Consider the following 27,111-nt stretch of genomic DNA (forward strand, 5'->3'; position numbering starts at 1 on the left):
TTTCTTCCCCATGCCAACATTTATTCAGTAAGGTTCGTCTTCAGCAACAGCAAAGTTGCGCCAAAATTTCATCGTGAATAAATACACCCCATTGACTCTTTGCAAAGCACATCAGCACACTTCCCACTTTCTGAAGAAACAAAATGCTCCCCATCATTATGGAAAGCCAGCTTTTTTTCTTTTTCACAAGAAAATAGGGGTGAAGGTGTCTTAATTGGATGAGTGTGTAAGGCACTAGTGCACATCACAGAGCACATAACTAAATGCATGTGCTTAATTGTAAAGTACAACCAAAGTAAATTATGTAACAAATGTTCTGAGGCAGGACAACAAAGTAGTCAAACAGTTGCAGGTCAAAACAAAACAAAAAAACTTGTATTACAAATGCTAAACTTATAAACTGAGTACGTGTTTCCACATATATGTTACACAACCAATCCCGTTTAACAAAGAAAACAGCACAAAGGACTTAAAAGGGTGACGAATGCACTACTGCACATCCCAAGCTTCTCCTAGTGCCATTTATCTTGCTTTATACAGGGTGTTTCACCGAAGACTTTCTGCAATTTTTAAGAACAGGCTTTTTGAGTTAGAAGAGTGCTTTTTTCGGCATAACAAGTGTCAACGGTATAATGCCTCACAGTACAGCTAAGACGTGCTAATTAGCAGTCTTAGTAATTAGTTAACTTCTTAACTAGTACTGTTTGGCTTCTTAATTATTGAGAGATGTGTAGCCCACAATAAGCAATATCCATATCAGATTTTAGAATTTCTAAAATGCGGTTCCGCTCGGTGCTGTGGCTCAACAAATTTTGGCTACATCGCGCCAAAATACATGTGCTTTCGAGAAGTTTGCAGGCAAAGCAACCTCTCTAGTGCAAGTATATATTGTCGAAAAAGACAAAAATTGTTGGGCCACAGCGCCGAGGCTAACCGCATTTTCGAAATTCTAAAAACTGATATGGATATACTACTTAAGATGAGATATCAAAAATTAAGAAGCCTAACAGTAATAGTAAACTATTACCTACTATTTGTTAACTATTCAATATCAGTTAACCAGCCTTCTAGTAGCACGTCTTAGCTGTATTCTGATGTACTACACTGCTGAAAATGCTATGCCGGGAAAAGCGCTATTCTAGCTAAAAAATCCCATTTTTAAAAATTGCAGAAAGTCTTACGTGAAGCACCCCGTATGTAGGACATGTGCCAGCCGACCAACTAATTATGTACTCAGTTTGCAGGATCAGCTTTCTAAAAATTGAACAAGTTTATCAGAATGCTAATCACATCAGGACTTCACATTACACAACCATGTCAGCCTGCACTGATTTGCACATGTAAGTACACAGACCAACAATGACTATGACGTCTGGATCACAATTTTAAGCAGAACCATTGCTTTACATGGCAGGCACTGTACGTGTTAGTAAAGCACTAGTACAACAGTTCACTCCCTTTAAGATGTGTTAGCCTCAATTCTATGATAAGGTGAACAGTTTGGGCACCGCTATTTAGTTTCCACCAGACAGCTAGAGTGCAAAAAATTAACGAATTTGGTCCACACCATTCAATTAACATGCACACTGTTTAACGCAAACCCTCATAACAGCATAATTTGATGAGTTTGCAAACACAATCATGTTCAGCACTCAGTATGACTTGCAACACACAAAATGTAGTCCGAGTTTCCTTCATGAAGCAGCAGGAGCCCTGTGGCGGTGGAAATTTATGCACCTAGCACTTAGCCGAAGGGGCAAGGCCTTCTGCAGAGTATATGGCACATGCAATTGATGTAATGTGCCAAGCCCACTGATGTTACCACAAGTGCATTGGAAGTCACGCTGAACACGACTGTCTACACGAGTGTTCTTCCAGCTTGTGAATCGTATTGTATTGCAAACTGCGTATCACTTAGCAAATGCACGTCGCAAAGCATATCCTGCTTTTGGTGCACCAACAATTAGTTTCAGTGGCCCGTCACATGTGAGCGGTTTTCAGCAAACGCTGGAAACGTGTCCTCCCAAACAACAAAACAGCAAGTGTGGCAGAAAAGGCCAGAAGACACAACAAATGTAAGGTTACCACAATCTGACATTTTGAGCGCTAACACCAAAGTGAAGTTCTTTTAATCTGAACATAATTATTATGTCCTGTCATGCTTGTCTTAAAGAGAGTCCACTACATCGCATGCCTTCTGTGGCACATGTGTTTGTAGCAGGGTCTGTTGCATCCTGCTAAGACACCACTGATGTTTGTGCCTTACTTGAGACAATTAAGCACGAATACAACGTGCACTTGAATTTTCATTAGTACTAACTATTTATCTGCATCTTAAGTTGTGACTGCTGACAGCTACTGAAAAAACAGCAAGACTGACACAGCAGTGACACACAGAAAATGGACTAACCAGCAATTGACATGGTTCAAAGTACCATGTAACCAGTACTTTAGCATACGATCAAATGGTTTGGTGGCATTCAGTGGCCATACCCAGATGTAAACAGTCTTCTGCGGGAAAGTGTGTAGGGATGTCTTTAATTAAAAGGGCAGATTAGCGTAACAACATGTATAAAAACCACGGAGAAAAATGCAAGTGAACTTAAAAAAATCATGTTACAATAATGCTACATGGACACGTCCCTGACTATACAAATGCAAAAAGGTGCTGCCTATTCAAGTGCTGCCTATTCAAGGCTTCACTTTCATGAAGCACCGTGGCTGTTTCACAGCAGTTTGCTTACATCATTAGAGGTGCGCAAGAAACAAAAACAAGGCTTAGCAATAACCAGCAGTCTTCATGACAAAAACATGTGCATTCATGCTGAGAAAGCAACAATAAAATAAGTGCAAAATATTCCAAAATAAAACAACGAATAACATCCCAACTTGTGTAAATGGCACCCATCAAAGGCAATCTGACGAACACTACAAACTTAGAAAAAGCATCTAATAAACCTACAAGCCTGTGGGTATGCAGGACAATATAGAACAAAAATATTATTAACACCATGGTATTTGTAGAATGTTCTATTAACATGTAAAAATTGGACAGCCATTGGAACCTTCACAAATATCTGTCTAACAACACTTTAAAAGCTACACCTTTCCAAACGCCTCTCTGTTGCAGGCTTCTGATATCCTATTGAGCTCAGCAACATTTAGTGATCACATTGGCCACAGCACAAGTTAACCTTTTACAAAGCAAGCTACAAAAATAGTACAGACACAGCTAAAAAATACCTCCTGTCCTTTTCATCAGACACATAAACATTAGTAAATCCAACCATACAGACCTTGACTCCTTTCCATGAATTGTCAGACAGCAAAAAAGAAGCTAACATATATAAAACTTTCGCAGGTTTCCAAATGTTGTCATTGTGCATGAGCTCATTGTGTTCTCAAACAATGGCTAGACGCAGGTTAAAATTGTGCGCACCCCTGCAGTGAATAACATTCAGATTAAAGATCAGTGCAGTAGGGTTAAGCACGAACACCATAGCAGAGGCCCCTAAATTGATTTCGACCACCCTGGTTTCTCTAGCATTGAAATACTATCAGCCGCTTTAACATTTTTCCTCGATTTAAATGTAGGCATCATGGCCCAGTATAAAGCTGATGACATTATACCTGGCAACTAAACATCTCCGCCACTCGGCAACTGTGACGGTCACCATTGTGGTGAAGAAGACATAACGTCACTGTGACGATAACAAAGATAGATAGAAGGGCTTACACTTTAAAGGACTACAGACACCAAATTTTTGCTGACATGTTTTCTTCTCTCAAATGATGTGTCACACATTCGTATACATGGAGCACCCTGTGGTATTCATGTACGACTGCTAAATAATTTATAATTGAATTTCTTCTTGGCGCTGTTTTGATTTCGGTTTCATCGACAAATGACGACTGTGATGTCAAGTTGATGTTTTGGTCATGCGATCCATTAGAAAAACTATAATATAATCACTGACAGGCGATTTTTTGTCATTCCAGGTGTTGGGAGAGCCTGGATTAAATGTCGTAGTGTAATAAAAATGCATATCAACTATTATATTAGTTTTTCTAATGGATCACGTGACCAAAACATCAGCTTGACTTCACAGTCATCGGTCGGTCGATGAAACCGAAACAACATGACAGAAGAAATTCAATTATAAATTAGGTATTTAGCAGTTGCAGGCAAATACTACCCGGTAATCCATGTTTTCTGATGTCTAATGCATCGTTTGACAGAAGAAAACGAGCAATAAAATTAGGTGTCTATAGTCCTTTAAGCAAATTTAAGCTGCCCAGCACAAAACGTTGCATGTTTAGTTGAACAAATAGGTTCAAGCGCATAGAAAAGGGTAAAAGCAGCACAACGACGGAAGAGCTTTGAAAGAAGGACGTCACACGGGCGCGGTACAATGCATGTGCTTATGACACTTTCACAACTACAGCAGTGATTCCGAGGCACCCTATGCCAAGATAGAATGCACGTGGCAATACTATAGACTTTGTGCCACTCACAATGTGGACAACAGATGAGATCATGAAGGTGCTTCTGAGCTGCGGTAAAGTTTCCGCATCCTCCTCAGCAGCGGCTCCGGCCGCTCAGAGCCTTCATCCACTCTGGACACTTGAAACCTTGACACGCGACGCAATGGGAAGAAACTCAGCCTCTTCCTGCCAGGCTGCTTGCCGTGGGTGGGTGAAGAACCTGCTTCCTGCAAAAAGACAGAAAAGCGAAGCACTCTTTCACCAATTGACTGTCACAAAATGGCCCAAGAAAGCTCCACTGAAGTATGTCTGCAGCGATTAATTTGTGCCTAGGCACTGAGATTTCAGTAGCTTCATAGCACCACGGCAGTATATGTGTATGCTCAGGTACACCGCACATACTTGTGAAAGGGCCGCTCTTTTTTCCCGCGGTTTTGACGGGGTGTGGCCTTTACATGGACCAGCACTTTTCCGTAAAATCTTTCCGACTACACCGGAGTCCCTATTATGAGCCCCCTCTAAATGCTGCAACATGCACTTTTATGACGAATCAGCGTGCGACCGGCGGCCACCGGTGCGAGATAGTGCTTGCCGTCGAAGATCTTGAAGACCGTCGAAGACATTGAAGAAATAACTAAACATTCATTTTAAAGGACCAGAGACACTAACTTTACTTGCATGTTTTTTTCTTTCAAATCATGTGTTACCTATTAAAATACATGGTTCACAAAGTGGTATTCACCTACGACCATTAAATAATTTGATTGAATTTTTTCTTGATGCTTTTTTCAGTTTCAGTTTCATCAACTTAACGATGGCTGTGACGTGTAGTTGAACATAAGGTCATGTAAGCTACAAAAAACTAAAATATAATCACTGATATGTATTTTCAATTCACTACAACATTTAAGCCAGCCTGCTTCAGGAGCTGGAATGACAGTAAACGAGATATCAACAGTTATATTACCATCTTTTTCATGTCTCACGCGACCTAAACACCAACTACATGTCACAGTCATCTTTAGGCTGATGAAAATGAAACCGAAACAACATCAAGAAGAAAATCAATTATAAATCATTTTTGTGGTCGCAAGCAAATACCATGGGGTGATCCGTGATCCATGTATACCAACGTTTAACGCATCACTTGAAAGAAGAAAGCATGAAAGCAAAATTTGATGTCTATATACTCCTTTAATGTGATGTTATTGTGTGATGGTGAACTGGTAGCAAAGTTAGACCTGCTATTGTAAACCATGACTTGATTCTAAGCACTTTCAGTGCAGCTTTGATATGAAGCACACCAGGCCTAATGACATCAGGCGAACGGCGCACTGCTAAGCCGCCCGAGCCTTAAGCCGCCCGAGCCTGGCGGGCGACGTGTGGCTACGCAGAAACACACCGCTAGCATGGGTGCAGCACATTCCAATTCTAGTTTTTTCACGCAGCATAACATTTCGTCCTTTCTGGTGTGAACGCCAAGTGCACAAGACGAGTTAGCAGCGTTGTAACATGGTGTGCTCACGATTCCAGATGGAGTCCGACGTGTGGGACAATGCGTACGTGATCATACCAATTATTGTCTATCAGCTCCAAGCATAACATACCACATGGGCAAAATTACGCACACATGAAGCAATTCTTTTTTCGAATTACCGGCTGCCAAACTGGGGTGCGCCCCCTTACATGAGAACATATGGTAAGTGCTCAGCACTTGAGGTCTATCTGGATTAACCAAGCTCTATTGGTGACCACCTAAATCCAGTTACACATTTTTGATTACGCAAATAAAACTAACAAAATTATCTCACCCCATTTGAAAAAAAAAAAAGTATAAGGAACAGATCAATTGTTCTAACTCCGTCACACCCCCAGAACACAATTTCTACCAATTCAACTATTACACTGCATGCATATCCTTCTCTTTTCAATTACTTTCAGATTATTTTAAAGCCACACTACAAATGCACATTTGTGGCAATTGGATGATGAAGCAACCTTAGCTCCTCTCTCTCTCTGCTGGAAGAGATCTTGACCTCTTTCAGCACAAATGGAGAGATCTTTCCAAACAAAGAAATGAGTTGGTAGCGCAGCAGTCAAGACAGCCGCTGCATACCATGGTCTCTGATTTGCTCCGTTTGAGCCGGAAGGTGACCCTAGGCTTGCTCTGCGAGGATGATGGCTCTCCACCAAGCAGGCTCTCCAGCTCCCAGACGTTCATGCGGCCCTCCTTGGGGTGCTCCTTGTGCTCGGGCATAGACAGTGCCCTCGACAGGTAGCGCACCATGTTCTGCACGAAGGAGGGAAAGTTGGCCAAAACCCAATTCAACGTGCAACCAAGCAAAAATCCTCGAACAATTTCATTTACACTTATTTTACAAGATCTACCATAGTGATGTTTCATGCCTTGAAAGAAAATTCCTTTAATTAGACTAAAAAAATCTCTATTTTAAGTCCTTTTTCTGTGCAGTAGCTTGAAAACTCATGAAATTTGGAAGAAAGACTATTTTGGTTCTCAGAATTCCCTAAAACTCTGTAATATTCCCCTTTTTGACACAATTTACTCCTTGAATTCCGTACAGAGGGGAAAAAAATTCCCCAAATGGAACATCACTGATCTAGCTTTGCAGCCCCTGATTCTACTGATTGAAGACTGCATGCTGGTAAGATATTTTCAGCACACTATGTTCCTTACAGAAAGGAGGCCAGCAGAAACCGGTTTAAAGGTGCTCACAAAGTTTAAGCATGCAGCCAAAAAATTGGAGGACGCTTAAGCTTCGCCTTTAAGAGTGGAACGTGACAGCGTGTTGCAGCACTGCCAGAGAGTCCACGGAACGCCATTGACCGTTTGGCGCGACGCCTTGCCCGTTAGACAATTCGCTCTGCTACGTACGGTGAAACAGACGCACAGAGCAGCAAACCACGTAGAAGCGCTGCCAGGCGCCTTGCTGAAATGCGTGGGACTCAAGTTGCAGCTGTAGTTCGTCGGCACATCGTTCTCAATAAACCCGATGCCACGAACGCCAGCATAGCTTCCGTGCTGAACGATCGGGCAGCAAGCCGCGAACTTCGTGGTGAACGCGTTTTGGATGTGCGCTGCGTTGTCCGCCGCTCACTGCGTGATTCCTGTGTGCCCGCACAGCCCCACTGCGCCCGAACGAGACGAGCGGCAGGCGCTGCCGTCGCGCGCTATCTGTTGAGGCAGTGGCGTACATTGCAAGGAGAAGGCAGGGGGGGAGGAGGAATTTCTCACTCACGGCCAACACCAATGACGGTAACGACACCAGCTTTTCTGCAACACGGGGCCCTTAACACTGTCGCATTAAAACTAAAGGACGTTTTGTGCAATTTCCTGTGTGACCTGCACATCACAACCCTCTATGTGAGGCCATGCCTCCAGGCAACAAGAAAATTACATTCTTTTAATGGTTTCCATGTTCTGAGAACTGCTACACATACAGGCCAAAGATGCTCTGATTATTTTGTCTACCTTATTCTACAAGAACATATCATCATAATCCATGTGCAAGTCAAGCAAGAACTGCAATCACTGGCTCACCCCCTTTTCACCTTGTCAATCGTTCTGCTTTTTGCTTCACATTTTTGGCCATGATGCATAAACTGGCCTTTTTTGCAGCCTTTTCGCTATTGACAGTTTTAACACCAGCACTCATCTCAGTGACAGTCTGAAGTGAAATTGAAAGTGTCATTCCTGGCATTATTGTTTTTTACTGCTTCTTTCCAGTTGCTTTCCCCGTGTGAAAAGCTTCTCATATTTGGATCCACTTCTTAAGTACAAAGGAACTAAGTTGACATTGGACGTCAAACCAATCAGCGCACAATCTGGCTTCCACCTCATTACTGCTGCCGAAAATCTCCTCTACATTTCAACGCCCAAAACAGGCACTCCTGGAGCAGATTAAAATAATAAATGCTACCACTCTGGTGATCTCCTCAGGCGTTCAGGCATCACAATTTCCCAAACTCTGCTTATAAATAATAAAAACCACACGCTTGATTTGAGTCGCAGGGCCCCCTTAACAAGACAGCTGGGCGAGAAGTGTTGCCTTACCAATGGTGGAGGATGATTGGCCATCTGTTGTACGACTGTCTGGTATACGTCATCATCTTCGGCTTCCTGTAGCATGATACGAGAGAAGTGTTACCATTGATGTCGAGCAGACAAGGGTAGAGAAATGAGAGGGTTGTTATGACATATACACAAAGGAAGCCAGCATTCATTCAAACAAAGGAATGCATAACAGAATGTTTCTTTTCTTTAATTTGTTGTACTGACCAATGGGAAATCAGCAGTGTGATCATTTTTACAAGAAAGATAACTGATTATCAAAACAGAAGAAAAAACAACTACTACCTGACACCAGAGGGATCCGAACTTATAACATCCGCATGATGCGTGCGGTACTCTACCAACTAAGGTAATACCCCTGTCACACAGGCACTCTAAAGGCACTTTGAACTAATGCTCGTTTATGCTCCCAAAGGAGCACTACTTCAAGGGAGTTCGTCCGTGCTATACACGGTCGCGGAATGACCTTCGTAAGAAGTTTTTAGCGCCCTCATCGGCGAAAAGCGTTATTAAAATTGCAAACCTCACTGCACATGTAAATACAGAAATGTCACATTTTTTTTAGTAAATTAGTTTTATAACCGTATTATGTTAAAGCAACAAACAACATGGCTGACATGGCGGCATATTTACCGTGGCTACCGTGACGCTCGTATATCTCGAACGAGAGTATGGCGTGGTGAGACTGCCACAAAACAAATGACCATCTTATATTTTAAAACACCACTTATCTTATGAAGTGAATTTATAAAATGAAAATTGAACGTTTCTTTTCCCAATTTATTTATGGTGTTAATTCGCTGGGAGAGAGAGTACTCCCTTGAAGCCTCAAAGGACGAACTCGAGCTGCCTTGTTTCGAAGCTCCTTTGAGCTAGGTGTCCTTTGGCGCGTCCGTGTGGCAGCGCGCGTGCGTCCTTACAGTAATGGAGCATTAGTTCAAAGTACCTTTACAGTGTCCGTGTGACAGGGGTATAAGTCAATGGCTGTCCAATCTTCTACTTTCGGGGATATTTATGCTGCGCGTAACCTAAATTTAAGACAGTTCACCAGTGCAGCCCTCGCCCATAGCAGTGGATACAGAACATCCTGTATTACCAGGAATCTCACTTGGAATGTGATAAAACTGTGAGGGCAGGAGCTGTGCAAGAACCCTCTTATGCTGCCCATGGCATCAAGAGTGCTTGAACCAATGCTCTTGTTAATCGAGACCATGGTTAACCTTCGTTTCAATTAATTTTGGCTTCCTACATATGCATACTGATGATGGCAACAAAAATAAATGCTACTGTGTTCACTTCTCAACAGGCCAAATGTCGGTGACCCTTTTTGAAGGAGTAGCATTGTTGTGCTTACGCGATCAGTTCGAACACTGAACAGATTTGTTGTAAGTTTGAAGATGTGTTCATTTTGTCCCAGATAGACTTACAAGAAGAGGAAAGTTGATGCTTCTAAACATAGTGCAAGTGGAAAATCTAAAAGCGTCCGACATAGTGCGCAGTTACTCATCGAATACACGAGACAGCTTTTATACAAAATCCTGAATACTTTACAGCTGTCCGTGTCAAGTATGCAGCCAACTTCCATTATTGTGACCTAATTGGGGCATGCAAAATTCTTCACCCACACTTTGAAACAAGCAGTGGACAAAGTGATGTCGCGAAATACCGCTAAGCCATAAGATGTGTATTAAGAATTTTTTTTTTGTCAATAAGAATCATACGAAACATATATTCACTGCTGTGCTGCTGTCTCGCTGGAGCAGTGCAGCACTGTGGAGGTTGAGCTTATATCAGCAAATCAGGGACTGATTTTTTGCAAACCTACTGCCATGTTGGAATCGTACATATGCAGCAACCTGGAGCTCATGCACTGACAGATCGCGACAGCTAGAAATGTCACTGACAAAGCACCCACCAGTCATGGCTCTGTTCTCATATGCAGGTTAGTTCAGACACTGATTAGCTCCCTAAATCAATTTTTGAAGCGACCCAGGATTTAATGCCTAATTAGCCACTGATTAGCTAATACCACAGTGAACCTTTTGAAACTCTCCACTGTTTTGATTAGAAAATAGCATACGTGTTATTTTTCCCTCTTCTGCAATGCCTTCCCACAGTCTCAGGTCCAACAACTTGAACAGAAAGGTTACCTTTCAAGAATTCACCACACCTTGCGTAACACTTATATAAACCACCTCCTTGTGCTTTCCTTTCCATTTGAAATGTCAACTGCTGACTCAAATTATTTGATGCCGGTCATTTTGAATTCAAAACGACGAGATTTTCTATGGAAGCACACGCACTAGTCACTACTTTGGAACATGATCAAGGGAAGAGATAAACTAATGTCAAATGAATATATACAAGTCAAGTGTAGTGTGTTCTCACGTGGTACATTTAAAAAAAAGAAAAATTAGAGGAAACAAGCAACACGAATGGCGCACACAAACCTCAATGATGTTCTGCAGGTCCTGGAGAGTGTTGTCAGCCAAGGCAGGATCTGCCTTTTTTGCCTCATCCAGTTTCTGTGAAGCACACATGGGAAGCGCTCAGCCATTGGGCTAGCATTCTCTGCGCACACTCCGTTTACAAAAGAAGGCCATAACAGAAAGGAAATGTATGGTGCTGAGCTTGATTTCTGCATAGACAAAGATTAAGTTGACTAAGCGTTTTAATTTTAAGCCTTGCCAGATCACATGCCCTAGCACTCAGCTAGGAACACGAGGTGATAGGAGGCCATCAAGCTTGCAGTGAAAAATGTCGAACATGAACACCAAAACAAATAGATAAAAAGCAATTGCTGTAGCTTAGCCAGACTAGTATAGTCCTAGCTGCTATGTTTGTCTTATACCACGGTTCCTTTGTATGCCATACATTATAGCGCCAAATATATTCAAGCGCAAGTAAGGTGGCCTGACGTTTATGAAAGCATAAAATACAAGTTAGGCTAGCCTCTAGTCATGCTGTGCAGGGAGACCCACGAAAACAGAGACGTGACACAGTAACGCAACTCACTGTCCACTCCTCAAGAAGCTTTTTGCCCATGCTGCTTGCCTGTGCACCACCCACAGTCTTGTTGTAGTCTCTTGCAACCTGTTAAGAAATATGATGATTCAGTGAATAAAAGAATTTGCACCCCACATTGCAGTACTGGTGAAAGTAACATGCATCTAAATGTCACAAACAACATAAAACTGCTGAAGAATGGAGACTTTCGCAAATTGCAATATGTTTATATGCATGGTTTTTTCATTATAAACTGTGGGCACTACAGATTGGTGAAAGCCATTGCAATCTGCATGAGGCACGGATATCAAACATTACCTAAGCCGTTACGAAGATTAGAAGAGTACAAATTTAAAATTTTTTTAATTGTAATGCATTTTGCTTCAGTGCCACAAAAACAATTTTTCTAAGTCTTTGGTTGCCATGTTGAATCGAATGCCATGTTGAATCGGCTGCCATGTTGAACCTGGACAGTTAGCCACTGTTCTGATCAGCAAGAACCAGTTTTCTTACCTTGATGTCATATTTCCAAAATCTCTTAGTACCCTGTAGACTCTTGGCAGGGGCAATCTCCTTGATCTACAAGAGATGGCAAGTGTGACATTACATGACACTACAAACGTTCACACAAACAATCCTGCTTTACAAGAACAACTCAATCCAGATGGATTCATCACAGCTTGGAAAACCTTAACGAGAAATGCAACACAAAATCGATACTGCAAAAGTCAATAAACTAGGGACATGTGATTCAAGTAACAGTCAAGACGTTCCATATCAATTAAATGAAGAGGATTAAATAAGAAAGAAAGCCAATTATGGCATTGCCTACACAAGAATCAACATGAGAAACAAATAATGCAAATAAAATACTCATATATATATGTGATAGAGTTCACGTGACAGAAGCATAATGACTCACAAAACTTTTTTAACCATAGAGGTTCATTCTGAAATCGCAACTCAAGAAGTACACATAAGGCAGCCTTCTTTATTCATAAAACTGTGATGTTTGTTCAACTGTGTGTGTTTGATCATCCATATTGCCTGTGACCTTTTGTGACTTTTCTCCTGTTTCCTTGCTTTCTGTATACCAACTTATGGCATGTTCAGTAAACTGTGCAGTTGGCAATCAATGCTCATGGCGGCTGCTCCTTCTTTTGAGGTTAGTAGTTGGTCAGCACAAAATTTTTCAATTTACACAACCTGGAATTTACACGTGTCCAGAACAAATTTGCACAGCATGGGCACTGACACTGCTTTCATTTAAAAAGATGAAATGACTGCCATATCCTTGGTTTAACTTGGGCACGCTCCAAGATGCAGAAATTTAAATTATGCAAACCAGCTCTCTTGTTTTATCGAATGTATGCAACCTTGTATATATATAATCAACCTCAAGCTACTGTTAATACACTTTTGCTTTCATGCTTCACATCGCAGAAGAAAGTGTCCAACATACTCCCACTGCATTTGGAAAGTCCTTTATAATATCGAATGACACAAGACGTCGTAGTGCCGCATACCATATGCTTGTTTAATTCTATCTTACCTACAGAGGCAATCGCGCAAATCAGCTAGACTGTATGACAACAGGTGTAAGCAGGGACTAGATGTAAACCATACAAGCAGGCTCAAGCACCTCTGACTGTGTCCATCTGCTGTGTATACCACCTAGTTGCTTTATTTGTCGACTTATGTTTACTTGACAGCGAGCTCACCTCTTGAATTTTTCGCACCTCAAATGTCTGCATGCCACCATCACTATACAACTGCATTTTCAGAAGGCTGACCCCACAAGCATTCTTGCAGTTGACAAGAGAGCAACAACGGCGTAATAATTTACTAATTAACACTGTGGCTGATACTACTTGGGCACAGTTGCCCTTGTGTCGAAAAAGTCAAGCAAGAAAGTAATAACACCTGCATGATGCCGCAGGGCAACAAAGGAAACCTGCACAGCTGACTTGAGTCTGTGCAGTTGAAGGAAATCTTGTTCCTGCTCAAGAACTGTACCTCGGATCCACATGAACACCAGCACTCCCACTTGAGGTTGTTGACCTATTTCACCTTGCTTAGCCATTCCTCTAGCCATTTTGACTATCTCAGTTGGCGGAACGACTGCCTTCTAGGTTGGCTATGGTAATGGGTTGATACCTTCAACTACATACTAGGCTCAACTGCTAGGACCAACTACTGAAACTCGTGGCGGGAGCAGCGCAGCACGAGACAAAGAAGAGAGTGGCCGGACAGCGTCGTGTCCCGCCTCTCTCTTCTTTGTCTCGCGCTGTGCTGCTCCCGCTACAAGATCATGCATGAACCAGCCCAACTTTTCACCTTGTTTAAGTACTGAAACTACGAGTTCAATTCTTGAACTACTAGGTTTAGTGACTGAACTAGGTTTGCTACTGGAACTGAAGAAAGCTGTGTCACTTTCTTCGGCAGCCCTATGACTCTTCAGTCATATTCAACATCTACCCAAGTACGGTTTCAATCCTTTAGAAAGCTATAGCTATGCGTGTTTATTTTAGTGCAATCGCATTTAGACTGTGGTCTAACAAAAAAAAATCCTATTTATTTGTAACGAAATTCCCTCAGTGGTCAATTCACTTATGATGTCATCAGGATCAACATGACCCCAAATGACAAATCTGAGAGCACCCCAAATTTGAAATTCCCTGAATGGTCGATAGATGCCACATGATGTTGTGACATCATAACAACCTGCCCACCATGGAATGTGGCGATTCTGAGCAAACGGCTCACTGTTGCTGATTTCAATGCAACTGCCACCTGCCCACCATGATGCTCTGCATGAGCCTTATGGGACGAGAGATGGCTGGGTCTCACAAGCCCCACTGGTGGCTGCGTTTGAAACAGCCACCTGCCGGGGCAGTAGTACATCACTTAACCGCTGCACTATATATATATACTACGCCAGTACAGTGGTATAAGGACTCTCCGCGATCAATGAATGCGTTGAGGGGGCTGTGATGTCATCAACACCGCAGTAACCACTAGTGGATCAATCACAGGACATCAAATTTGAAAATCTGACGACCCCCAAAATTTGGAGGTTGGCCCACCCCAAAAAATTCCTAAGGACCCCCAAAATTTTGGAGGTAGGCCTAAATGAGATTGCATTTTTTCTTAAAAAGAATGTGGTTAAGAAGGCCCCCAAGTTTTTGCTAATCATGTAGGACTACCATTGTCACATTGTCATGAGACTGCAAGCAGCGCACCTTGAGAACAAGGATGCCCGAAAGAATGATGCAGAGGATGTTGATAACGGTCAGGCAGAACGAGATGACTCCCAGCACAGCACACTCCTTGTGCATGTTGTACTCGTCGAAGTAGTAAGGGACGTAGTTGCGTGGCGCGATGAAAGCTGGAGGCACCATCACGGTACCTCCTGTGGTATTGACCTGAGAAGGAAAAACAAGGCCTTCACGCAGGGTGACACACTTGTTAAAGCCACATTTCAGCAGAGGCAAAACATGAAAGGTGCCTGTGTACTGTACGCTGTCAGTGCACATTGAAGAATCCCAAGCGGTCAAAGTTATACCAGAACCCTCCATTACAGCACCTCTTTCTCTCTCCCTTCTTTCACTTCCTCCTTCGTCCCTTGCCCCTCGAACAGTTGAGATGTCCACTGAGAAGTGAGACAGCCACTGTGCTTTTCGTTCTCAAAAAACAATTTTCATACAGTACGCAATGGCTGGAAAAATATTTCAGCTAAACAGTGCAAGCTCCCTGTACAACAGTTAAAAGTCATTTGCAACAGCTCTCGTCTGCACAAGCGCAGTTATTACTTCTCTCTTCTTTGGCTGTATAGGTACCTCAAAATGGTGCTTGCTGTCATGCTAGAGTATCTAAGTTTTGCGCGGATCACAGAAAAAAAAAAGTACCTACAGGGAAGTGTACCAGTCAAACACAGCACATAAAATAAAAAAAATTGTACGTCGTTGTCTGCTGCACATTTTTAAATTTCCTGTGAGCACTGCATGCTTCTCAGGAATTTGCAAGGCTTAGTGTTTCTCGCGATCATTTTGCATACACGGAACGTCTGAAACGACCTACGATGGCCCTCCGTCTGCCTGAGCACCTCCTTTCAGTGGAATGAAGGCAGAGGAAATAGGTGGGGGTAGGGGGCTACGCGTGCTGAGCGGATAATACCGCGGTACGCATGCACTTCTGCACTGCTTTCAAGGTGGTAGCTTTATTCATACTCAGCCCTCGTCTATTAATCATAGTCATCCCTCATCTATAAATTGCGTCTTTTAAGCCGTAAGCGACAAAAAAGAAGGTGAGTGACAAAAACGAAAGCCCTTAAGTCAGCCCACGCAGCCACATCTCGTACAGAGCTACTCGCGCGTCTGCAGCGGCACAGTTTCGTTTTTGCGCCTTTCTGTCATTCACACTATAGCGATGACGGGACTGTAACAGCCGCAACAATCCACAGGGTGTTGGCATGGGTGCAGAAAACCGGAATGCCCATGCGGCAAGCCGCAGCCCATGGTGGCGGTAAAGCACAGATGGGATGTGTATGCCCACTTTGGCTGGTGTGCCTCAGCCGTGTCAGGTGTGCTGAAAATAGCCTGCCAGAAATGCAGGCATGGGGAAAACTACTACCGCGCGAGGCGACATTCGCGTACCATGTGGAAACGCTGCACAACTGCAATGTAACAGTCATGTCTGTATTGCATGGGTCACTGTGGGAGCTAGATTGAGACTAGCTCACAAAAATGCAGCAGCTGGGAAAAAGAAAACGCAGCAGTCTTAAATGCTAACAGCATGATTTTACTGTATGAAGAGTAGACTGCATATATCCATGGAGAATATACATTCTCGGCTTACTACAAGGAGATGCCTTGCTACAGAACAGTCCTGAAGTTCACACTAGCAACGCTTTGAGTGCTTACCATCAACTACCTCACCCAAACACATGCGGCCATTTTCTGCATTCCAGATTAAAACACACCAGCGACGTTTTGAGTGCGTACCAACAAATACCTCAACCAAACACATGCAGCCATTCTCTACATTCCAGATTAAAACACAGTTCCTGAAATGTAGTCCCACGCAGCAAACAAAAGCAACCATAAATTATTGAGACTGAAATGAAACATTTTACCTGAATTGGATCTTGAGACAGTGACTTGAATACTTTCACCAGGGACAGTGACCAAAGAATGCCCTGTGAGGAAGCAGGCCAGTGCCTTTGAGTTTGATTTACACATTAACACAGGAAAACATGCAAATGTGCAAGAAAAACAGGCGGTCCCTGAAACACGGACTATTTCCATATTACATAAAATTCCTGAAGTCTACAAGTGATTCCCGAGACCAGCTTGCCCAGTAATGCTACTGACAAGGCAGGAACTTTGCTAGAAGCATACTGTCAAAAATGGTACTTGGGAAGCAAACCCGGCCCTCTGGTCTAGAACGCAACATACATAATGCTGCAGTTTTTACGCGCTAATTCTTGCCAGTTAATGTGTCTAAATGTATCTTAAAAGTATGTTTAGCAGCCTGATCTGCTAATGTGCTCTCACAGCATGGCGTTCAGAATGAAAGCATGTTTTGCACTGCTTGCCACTAGAAGAAACCATGCATGCACTTTGTTTAACAATTTTTGTAGCGTTATCTAGTTCTCCGCCCGTGCTACAAGTTTACTCTCCCGTAAAGTCTAAGGAAGAGGATTCTGGTACCAAGGGGAACACTGGATCACGCACTCAGAATAGAAAACAGGACGAGAACCACCTGACTGTCACCTGAGAAGGCAGCTCTTCCTGAGCACGTACCAACCAACTCATTGAGCCCTCCCCTTTACCATGATGATGACAATGACAATTTGATATTTACAGGTGTATGGGGAGCTTGACCAAAAAGTACTATGTCTAGCAGGTCTTTGGTGTGCTCGAAGTATGGCCCAAGAACCATTTTTCCAGGCATTCAACCACAAAGAAGTCAAAGCCAACACCTGGCCAACACTAGACAGCTTCTAAGCCAAGGCTGAGTAGTATGCTAGAAGAAATGATAGCACCACAATAAGAAGCCAATACTGACACTGTTGATGATGGGTGGCAGCAGGGAGGCCGAAATGGCCACGCCCACAAGGCAGGCAGAGTTTCCACCCAGAATGGCCATGGCCACCCCACCACCAGAGGGCAGGGCCACCAGAGAACCCACCCACAGGCTTCTCCAGTGACCCCTGGAGGAGAGAGAAGAAAACAGTAAGGAAAGTGTCAAGATAAATACTCTCACACGAAAGAAGCCAACAGTCATTGAAACCAGGGAAGGCATAGGGGAAGGTTTTTCTTTTCGGTTAATGGTGGTGTCAGTCAGAGTGGGAAATTAGTTTCTTAATCATTTTAGATGAGAATTTCACTCTCGGGACTCAACACCCATCTTGTTTCAATTATCAGATGTTCTCATCGATGCTGTCCGGCCAGCACTTTCCCAGGGTAAACCATCGGCCAGTGCCACAGTACACATCCCCTGGCAAGCCACTCGGCACAAGAATTCCAAGCTTGCGCGCAAAGCATGCGCTTTCACACCAACTGTCATGAAATGCACAGGCATCCACCCTACCTGGAGCTCATTTCAGGGTTGGGCCAGCGTGACGGACTCCAGCTGGTGCCTTCGTAAGGTGGTATGTCACCCCAGAAGGCATTCAGAAGGCCAAAGAAAAAGCCTACACGCAAGGCAAACAGTTTGTCAGCAACTACACATCGTAAATGTGTAACAATTATGCACCACACAAAATCGTGCACCCTTTGTCCCTTCTGAGTCCAAGGACTGCATATGCACTGTGATGAAGTGTGTGTGTGTGTGTGTGTGTGTGTGTGTGTGTGTGTGTGTGTGTGTGTGTGTGTGTGTATATATATATATATATAGCAGACAAGATAAAGGAAATGAGGGACTCGTTTTGACAAACTTGTGAAGGGAGCCAACAGTCACCGAAACCAAGGTGCATAGGGGAATAATAATAATAATTGGTTTTTGGGGAAAGGAAATGGCGCAGTATCTGTCTCATATAAGGTTGGACACCTGAAACGCTCTGTAAGGGAAGGGATAAGGAGGGAGTGAAAGAAGAAAGGAAGACTGAGGTGCCGTAGTGGAGGGCTCCGGAATAATTTCGACCACCTGGGGATCTTTAACGTGCACTGACATCGCACAGTACACGGGCGCCTTAGCGTTTTTCCTCCATAAAAACGCAGCCGCCGCGGTCGGGTTCGAACCCAGGAACTCCGGATCAGTAGTCGAGCGCCCTAACCACTGAGCCACCGCGGCGGGGCTGCATAGGGAAAAAAAAAAAAAAATGCATAGGGGAATGTTTTTTTCTTTTTATTTTTTTTAATGTGTAGTGCTAATCAGTGGGATAATAATACTTAGATTAATCTATCGCCTAAAGAAGATTACTTATAAAGCAGCAGAAAAAACAACCATGCCGCCGGTGGGAACCGAACCCACAACCTCCGAATATCGCGTCCGGTGCTCTTACCAACTGAGCTACGGCGACGGCCGTCCAATCTGCTGCTCTCGTGGGTATTTATGTTTATTGGGAGTAAGCGAACCTTGAGAGTGTTCACCAGCGCCTAATCTAAGTATTATTATCCCACTGATTAGCGCTACACATTAAAAAAATTAAAAAGAAAAAAACATTCCCCTATGCACCTTGGTTTCGGTGACTGTTTGCTCCCTTCATAAGTATATATATATATATATATATATATATATATATATATATATATATATATATATATATATATATATATATATATATATATATATATATATATATATATATATATATATATATATATATATATATATATAATCATTTACTGTATTAATATAAGAACCTGTGCCTCTGGGTTTTACATTCTTCGAAACCTAAGGGGCAAAGATCACACACCGTCTCAAGGTCAGTATTCAAGGACTATAGTAAAGTTTTTCATGAAAAAAACTACAGGAGATGACATTTTTTTCTTTAGTTATTTTCTGCAATAAAAAAGAATTCAGAATATGGCACACTGGCCCATTCCGAGACACAAAACACTTCATTCCTGTGAAATTAAAGAGGCCGGTGTTATTTCAACTAATTTGCCTCTGAACCTATATTCTGATGCCCAAGGGGTAAAATAGATGTGTATACATAAAGAAAATTTGTGTAAACTTTTTTTAAATGTGTTCTAGGAGTTCAGGGTGGCCATTATTTTAAAACGCCTTCAACAGTTTGCAGATGCTCAATTTGCACAGGCTGTAAACCTGTATAAAGAACCTAGTTTTGCTTCAAAAAGGAAACAGTTCTAGCATTACTATCATTATGCTTTAAGAGAAGTCACTTTCCATATGTGAGACCACGCACATATTTGAGAGCATCAATGCTTTCCCCCAACAAACTCACCAAAGAGTAGGCAGATGAAGAGACCAATCAGTTCCGTTTTCAAGCCCAGCTTGGCAAGGGCTGTGTCACGAACTATCATGCCAAATGTTATCGCCATTATGGGCCCCTTTGGAGACAAGGTCCCACAGTGCATGAGAAAGGCAGATAGTGAAATCAAAATTCTAAGGAATTTACATGTAAAACTCACAATAGATGGAAAGAAAAAGGAGAACTTCATTGGTGATTCTGCCTTGACACTACCACAGTTTATAAGTGGGCTATGATAAATGTATGGCAAAGCATTCAATCCACTAAGTTGAAAAGTTTCTGACGTTACCTTCATTGTTTCAACTATATAATGATAGTGTCTTGAAACCCAAAGCTTGAAAATAACGAAGATAAACAAAGACACTTGCTTTTGGCTAAGATGACTGCCTAAGGCTAAGGAAGTAAGGAAAAAGAAAACAGAGAAAACAAATGCTCAATTTATAGGATGTGGCACAGTTTGCCTCAATGGAGCTATTTGTAATGGTGTAGGCTTACCATCAGGGGCGACACCAGCATTGCAGCAATTATTGATACCACATTATTGTCCATCAGCCCAAGGGCAGCAATCATGCTGCAAGAGACATCAGAAGAAAGTCTTTCTTCAGGAACTGTTCAACTGGGGACATACCACATGTAAGCCTCTAGTGCTTTACGTCTCAAGCCAGCATTTTGCACATGTGCACCTATTATCAACAGCTAGCTTTCAAACTGTTGTCAGCATCTCATCCTCCCCCACCCCCACGGCTCTGCTCTAAAAAACAAGCAACACATAGATTAGCTCCTCACAACACCTAGACATTATGGTACTCTTCTTATTAAGCTAAACAAATTTTTAAAACTATAAACCCCAGATGCCAAATTTTTTCCTTATGCTATGGAAATTAAGAATTAAGAATAAAGAAGGTATATGATGTTTAACATCACTACTTATTTAACTTCATTTTTTATATGTTTTGGTCCACCTGCAGCACAGTACTATTGTTGGTGAAATGCTTAGGGGAAGCACAATGAAGTAGGTTTGTAATAAGGGAGTAATTATCTCATAGACATCAGCTTTCCTTTGTAGCCAATGGCTGTGCTTGGGTGGATGTCTATGAGACTACTCCCGTATTACAGTACCATTGTGTGAAATAACTGACATGGCTCAAGCAATCAAGCAACGAGAACAGCATCACAAATAAGATGGTACGATGAATGAAGTGCCCGAGTTATGCACTCACCCTGCAAGAATTATAAATGTAACGAAATCAAATGTAAGCTCTCCTTGAGCTTTCACACCAGCAACAACCTGGAAAAGATTGATGACAGCAATGATATTACGTCACGAGACTGGCAGGGGGCCACAAAATTTGAAAAACGTACACTGTCCCTCTCTAAGTTGTACGTAAATTTTGGAAAAGACCTCACATGTGATCCGCTCTCTTGAAGACAACTTTGTTTACTTGGGAGTTACCAAACGTAGCTGCCCTCTGTCCTCCTTTTCTATGAATTGTCTGGACACTCACTGCTGTGACCATTTCTTACTCTTCAAACCTTCCAAACTAAATATCAACCAACAACCGGTTATTCCCAGCAATACAGGCCAAGAAACTGTCTTTGCTAAAAGTATATAAAGCTTGTTCTCTCTCTTTCCTAATAATAGTAGCTGCACGTTAAATACAAGCAGAGACCGGATCACTGACTTACACACCTGAGCAACTGTAAGGCGTGCCTTCACAGACTTCAAAAACTTCTTTTGCATAGATCGAAATCCACTCTCTTTTTCTTTCTGCTTCTTTGCTTCATCGCTTAAAAAGAAAAGAAAACAAGCATCAAAGCTGTGGAACAGTATGCTGTCAAATCCAGACATTTCAAACTCGAAAGGAACTGCAAAATAGTTCAATATGTAAAAAATGGTAACAGGTAAGCTTTTCTGTAACCTGGAAGCAAGAATAGAATGCTTCCGCACTAGTGACACGCCTCTTGCAGCGAAGTGCTACCAACCGGCTTGCTGGCAAGTTGGCATCGAAGCCACAGTGGACATTTGTTTAGAACTAACCACAGCCCATCATAAGATGTCTAATCCTCTTACCAGCACACTAAAAATAAAATAATCGCTCATTAAGATTAAGGTACAGTCAGTTTCCGCAACGCTTTTGGCAGCGAAATGAGTGAATCAACTAGGCGTGAGCCACCATTAGGCTGTAGTTACTTACTTTGGCTTGACCCCATGACAGCGATGTGGCATGAAAAATGAGTGAAATCAAAGGCTATCCTCAACCACTAACCATTCTCACCTCGTCATATGGCTTCACAGTGATAGCGCTGCCAATAGGTGCCCAAGGGCGCGTAACCAATCTGTCTTAGCGCACAAAATCTAATCGAAGAATTCCATTATAAGAACCGCCACTTGTAGGAGAGCAGTGCAGTTCGATATGTCGAATGACCGGCAAGATTGAAGTTCGATACAGTGCACAACATTACTGTACTTTTACACAGGATTTTCAAGAGAATAATATATGTGTTCGATATAGCCAATAATTTGAAATATCCAGGTTCGATATACTCGGGCCCGCCTATATATAAAGCACTGCTATCACTGCAAATCTGATGCTCGAACCCCATTTGCAGTACCATTTCTGTTGCCAATAACAATCAGAAGGAGTGATGAAAAGGATTCTTGTTCACAGAATCCTTTCCATGAGGTGAGTGGTTAACACTGACCACTCAACACATGCACACACGTTAAAAAACAAATTCATGTCACAGCAACAAGGTTTTTGTAATTCTTTTGTACTGTGTAGGATAGGGACTGTGCTATAAGGCTTCTTTATATTGTTACTGTCTCTGCTACATTCTGTTTTCGTACACAGTTTAAGGAGAAGAATGGGTTCTATTACATGTCGCATACAAGAATGTTCATAGTTTGTCATTGCCTGTTGCCACATCAGAATTTGCATATGAAAAACCCATTGAATCGTGCTGTTGGGCTTCTTTATATTGTTATTGTTTCTGCTGCATTCTGTTTTTCGTACACAGTACGAAAAACAGAATGCAGCAGAAACAATAACAATATAAAGAAGCCCAACAGCACGATTCAATGGGTTTTTCATATGCAAATTCTGATGTGGCAACAGGCAATGACAAACTATGAACATTCTTGTATGCGACATGTAATAGAACCCATTCTTCTCCTTAAACTTAAACAGCTCCAAATTTTTAAGGATCATGAGTCTAGTTACACCATCAGCAAACAATGGACAGATGCTTTTTGTGAGACAATACAGCCATTAAAACCCACAACAACTGAATAACTGATCACGGGTGGCATATAGAATATTTGAGCAATATTTTCCACGGCGCATTATAATTAATGTCTCCTTGCAAACTTCTGCTCAACAAAGCTTGTCCCATTATCTACTTACTAACAGACAGCTGATAATAGGACAAATAAATAAATGGGATGAATAAATATCTTCACCTAGACTGCAAGGGACAGCTTCCATATCGAAGCCGTTATCCATCTGGCTGCTGAGTGCTTCAAGACTAACGAAATGATGTATTAGCCCACCCCTCACGAAACACCCCCAGAAGGCCTTTGAGGTGCTAGTAAATAAAAAAAAATAAACAGTGCCCACAGGCTTTGAGTGCACAACATGATATTGCAGGAACTTCTGTCAAGATGAATTTCTGAGAAGCTGAGAAATTCATGTTTCATCATTATAAATTCTGTAGTACTGATTTGTGCAATCCACATACCCACAACCCCTATTACCTGCACTTCCACACTTGAAAAAGAAACATGAGGCACAACAAAATGGACTCTGTTCACATGTTCATGAACATGAACTGTGGCGAAGCAGTGCAGGAGGCAAGTGACCAAGAAAAAAAATATGTGCACCCTTTATCGACTGCTGTCGATAATCAGAACTACATGCCTCAGCAAGGATGTTCGAGAAGACACAGTTAGTGCCAACATAAAAGGGAACACTCAGTTTGCCCATAAGAATGAATTCTGTTGTCCTTTCTGCTCTAAAGTTAAAAATGTCTCATGGTTATTATACGCTCAGAGGAAAACTACTTAGGAAAAAGTGTGCCTTTCAGTTATTGTACTTATAGAGTAATTATTACTTGAATACTGAACAATGAACTTTTTCTGTGCCATATTGTAGTTGCCTCTAGAAAAGCACCCTGGACCATCACGTGGGCTTTAAAGCAGTGTGCAAGGAGCAAGCACCAACTTTTCCCTCGCACTCCTACAGTGCACGGGAAAAATCCAGACACCAATCTCACCTGAAAAAAGTTTTCACATTGCAAGAGGCTAGAGCGTCTGCTTTACATTTCTCTTGTGAGGCATTTCTGAATAGATACATGCATAGAACACAAAAACTCTGCACAGTTTCTGCACAGGCAGCCTCTTAGATTACTCTTGAATTACTGGGTAAGGTCCCTCTCTAGCACTGTAGTGACTCAGGAGAGATTAAAAGCCCACAGCTGTTTCTGCTTTGCGTGTCCCACTGATTTCAACAAAACCAAAGCTGACGTTTTGTTTAGCATGAATAAAGCACAAGCTTTCCCTGTTCCAAGCAATGCATACGCGGTATCAATGCCATAGAGACTTACCCAGATTCAGGATAAAAATCTGCCACTGACTTCTGTTCCTCATTGTCACTCTCCGCTTCCACAGCTCTGTAGAATATTGGACACGGAAACACCCTGCGGGGAAAATGGGCGAAGATGTGTGAGTTATTACATTTATGTCGTTCTACAGCAAATTCAAGAAAGGTAACAAGGTTAATTATCATGCTATCAGGTCGTTAAGATTTACAAATGGTAATTATCATTAATATTTGTTGCTAAGCGCCTTGGTTACGATTGCAGAGATGTTATGGACATTTGCATTGCTTACAGAGAGTAGTCAGAACACACACTTTGCAAATTATTAGGTTTGTATGGGGCACTTGCATTACAGTTACCTTTATAAATGCCATCAAGTTCACACAACGAACAGTCCAATCAGCAATATGGCAGCACACAGAGAGTGTTTCTTGCAGAGGTTTACAGTTTAAATAAACTATGCGCAGCATAAGCCACCACGAAGTGGTCTTACCCGATAGTGGAGTCATATTTCGATCCAATTCCACGAGAAGTCAGATCATTAAGGACGCAATCCGTTGGCTTTCCACTTTCATATGGAAACGATACCTAGATGGTAAATGAACTTAGGAGGGCCTCCAGTAATCACCACAGGCATTAGCCAGAGCAAAAAAAAAAAAATCTTCCCAGATATGCACAATACCTGATAAAACTTGTCTTCTCCAGTTGCATTCCAAATGGCATTTCGAATTCCGTATGACTCTAAACAGTCTTCCAATGCCTAAGGTACAAGAAGTGCATGCTGCTTGCCAAAGAATGCTTACAACTGAGAAAAATTGCTTTTGTATACCTGCTTCAATGTAAGGTGCTCCTTGCTATCACAGAAGTTTTCCCGGTCATCATCTGTTGGTCAGAGAATATAAAGCTCGGCCATGCTTCACCTCTGCGCACACGCGCCGTACAGGAAAGTCTTTTTTCTTTTTGTTCAATTGCATAAGTTCCCTCAGTTTTCTAGTTTCTTGCATACATGCAGTTACAGGGAAAGAATTGATACGTGCCTGTCTGCTTTTACAACAACGCAAGCAATCACCATATATATGTACTTCACAATGCGTGAGCGTTTGAAGATCGCTGCACAGTACTTGCAAAAAATTTATAAAGCTTCAAAGGTGCGCTTAGCACGGAGTGCGTACCTTCCGACAACGTCGCTCGGCTATCCGCGCATGAGCGCTCCGCTTTCTCAGTATCTTCCTTCGGGATGCTGACTAGAAACCACATGCCCGACCTCATGCTGCTCTGACCGTCGGCAGGCATCTTCGCAACTGATCGGCACGACTTGCTCAAATAAGTTCACAACTGGAAAAAGAAAACACAACAAAATGCATGACCACGTTACATGCTTGAAGAGGGTGCAGCGCACTGCACTGCTTCCTCACTAACTAAACCAGCGCAATACGTACGCTAGCTTTCAACAGTACGCGCTACTTGAGATCCCAATTTGCACAAGCGTAAATGATGAACCTGTTAATCGACGCGGTCTAGCCCATTTACCGCATCATTAAACTCCTTAGCTCTCATCCAAGGCAGACTCCGCGTCAGGAGTGACGTTCAGATATCAAAAGAAAGCCCCACACTATGCCGCGCCCATATAGAAGGCCCTTATCGATGCATTCTCGCGGATAATATTATTGTGAAGCATAATCAATAGACGACAAGTGAAGAATTTCTCACCTTGTACTAAAGCGAGGGCAAAGATCAGCGCCCGTTTCTAGGCCATCGGGAAGGTGTAAGCTTCGCGTAAAGTCCGCTACATTTCCTCTGTTTAAATCCTGTATACCTCTAAGGCACTGTTCAAATACTCTCAAAATTATATTGTTATGTTTAGAAGTCTCTCCGGGCAAAGAAGCAATCCATCCGTTCCGCCCAACAACTCTACGACTTTACGACCCACCATTCAGCGTGCAGCGGCGTCTCTCTACGACTTCACGATCCACCAGTCAGCGTGCAGCGGCGTCTCTCAACACAGCTCCCTCTCTCTTCCTAGGGAATTGCCTAGGGAACAACGCGTTGCGGAGAAAAAAAGCTCTACCAGGCTTGGAAAGCTCTAGCGAGATCTACGTAACCATTCTTTTTTTATTCCAATTCTCATTGCTCATACAGTTCACTGGCTAGGGAGTTGGTGCAAGCTGTGCACCTGAGCGTAGAAAGTGGGGTTTGTTCATCGCTTCGACGCTGCACTGAACGTGAGTTTTTGTACGGCGTTTCTCACCTTCATAGCGCATCCGATATTCTTGCCACCGACACACGCGCCAGTTGTCACGGTGTTTTGAGAGGGCGTCACGCGGTAACATGCTTTTAGAATGCGTTGACCAGCGCGTCTTTGAGACTAATTCAGCACATGTGCATTTCGGGAAGCTTGATAACGTCCGTGTAATTAGTATATGATTATATAGTCATGACGGCGTATCAATCTCCGCCGTCTTGTTTCGGCGTAGTTTAGTTTTTGAGTCAAGTT

The 27,111-nt window shown here is 42.5% G+C and overlaps 1 protein-coding gene across 5 annotated transcripts; it reads right to left on the reverse strand.

Annotated features, from left to right (window-relative positions):
• Positions 1-26,581, reverse strand: LOC144107979 (uncharacterized). 5 transcript variants are annotated; one of them, XR_013309450.1, is made up of 21 exons: positions 26,328-26,581; positions 25,790-25,952; positions 25,447-25,499; positions 25,300-25,377; positions 25,111-25,205; positions 24,624-24,716; positions 21,712-21,808; positions 21,242-21,309; positions 20,517-20,592; positions 19,995-20,100; positions 18,176-18,278; positions 17,651-17,795; positions 16,716-16,778; positions 14,824-15,006; positions 12,095-12,160; positions 11,591-11,668; positions 11,026-11,100; positions 8,558-8,623; positions 6,602-6,775; positions 935-4,712; positions 1-795 (listed from the first exon to the last, which is right to left on the reverse strand). XR_013309450.1 is itself a non-coding variant. In XM_077641236.1 (20 exons), the coding sequence occupies exons 2-20, from the start codon at positions 25,908-25,910 to the stop codon at positions 4,536-4,538; spliced, it is 1,917 nt and encodes a 638-aa protein (XP_077497362.1). In that variant the 5' UTR covers positions 25,911-25,952; positions 26,328-26,581; the 3' UTR covers positions 1-4,535. The 5 variants fall into 5 exon arrangements, 2 of the variants coding, with proteins under 2 accessions (XP_077497362.1, XP_077497363.1); XR_013309451.1 differs by having other exon boundaries at positions 1-801; XR_013309449.1 differs by having other exon boundaries at positions 920-4,712.
• Positions 26,582-27,111: the final 530 nt, after the last annotated feature.

Source organism: Amblyomma americanum, chromosome 10 (genome assembly GCF_052857255.1).
Source record: "Amblyomma americanum isolate KBUSLIRL-KWMA chromosome 10, ASM5285725v1, whole genome shotgun sequence".
NCBI lineage: Eukaryota > Metazoa > Arthropoda > Arachnida > Ixodida > Ixodidae > Amblyomma > Amblyomma americanum.

Excerpts from the sequence above, each read along its gene's own strand:
- LOC144107979 (XM_077641236.1), bottom strand. The coding sequence starts at position 25,910 with ATGCCTGCCGACGGTCAGAGCAGCATGAGGTCGGGCATGTGGTTTCTA. Across the intron at positions 16,779-17,650 it reads TGCCACCCATCATCAACAGT|GGCATTCTTTGGTCACTGTC; the intron begins GTCAGTATTGGC and ends GCTTCCTCACAG. Across the intron at positions 8,624-11,025 it reads ACCTGCAGAACATCATTGAG|GAAGCCGAAGATGATGACGT; the intron begins GTTTGTGTGCGC and ends ATCATGCTACAG.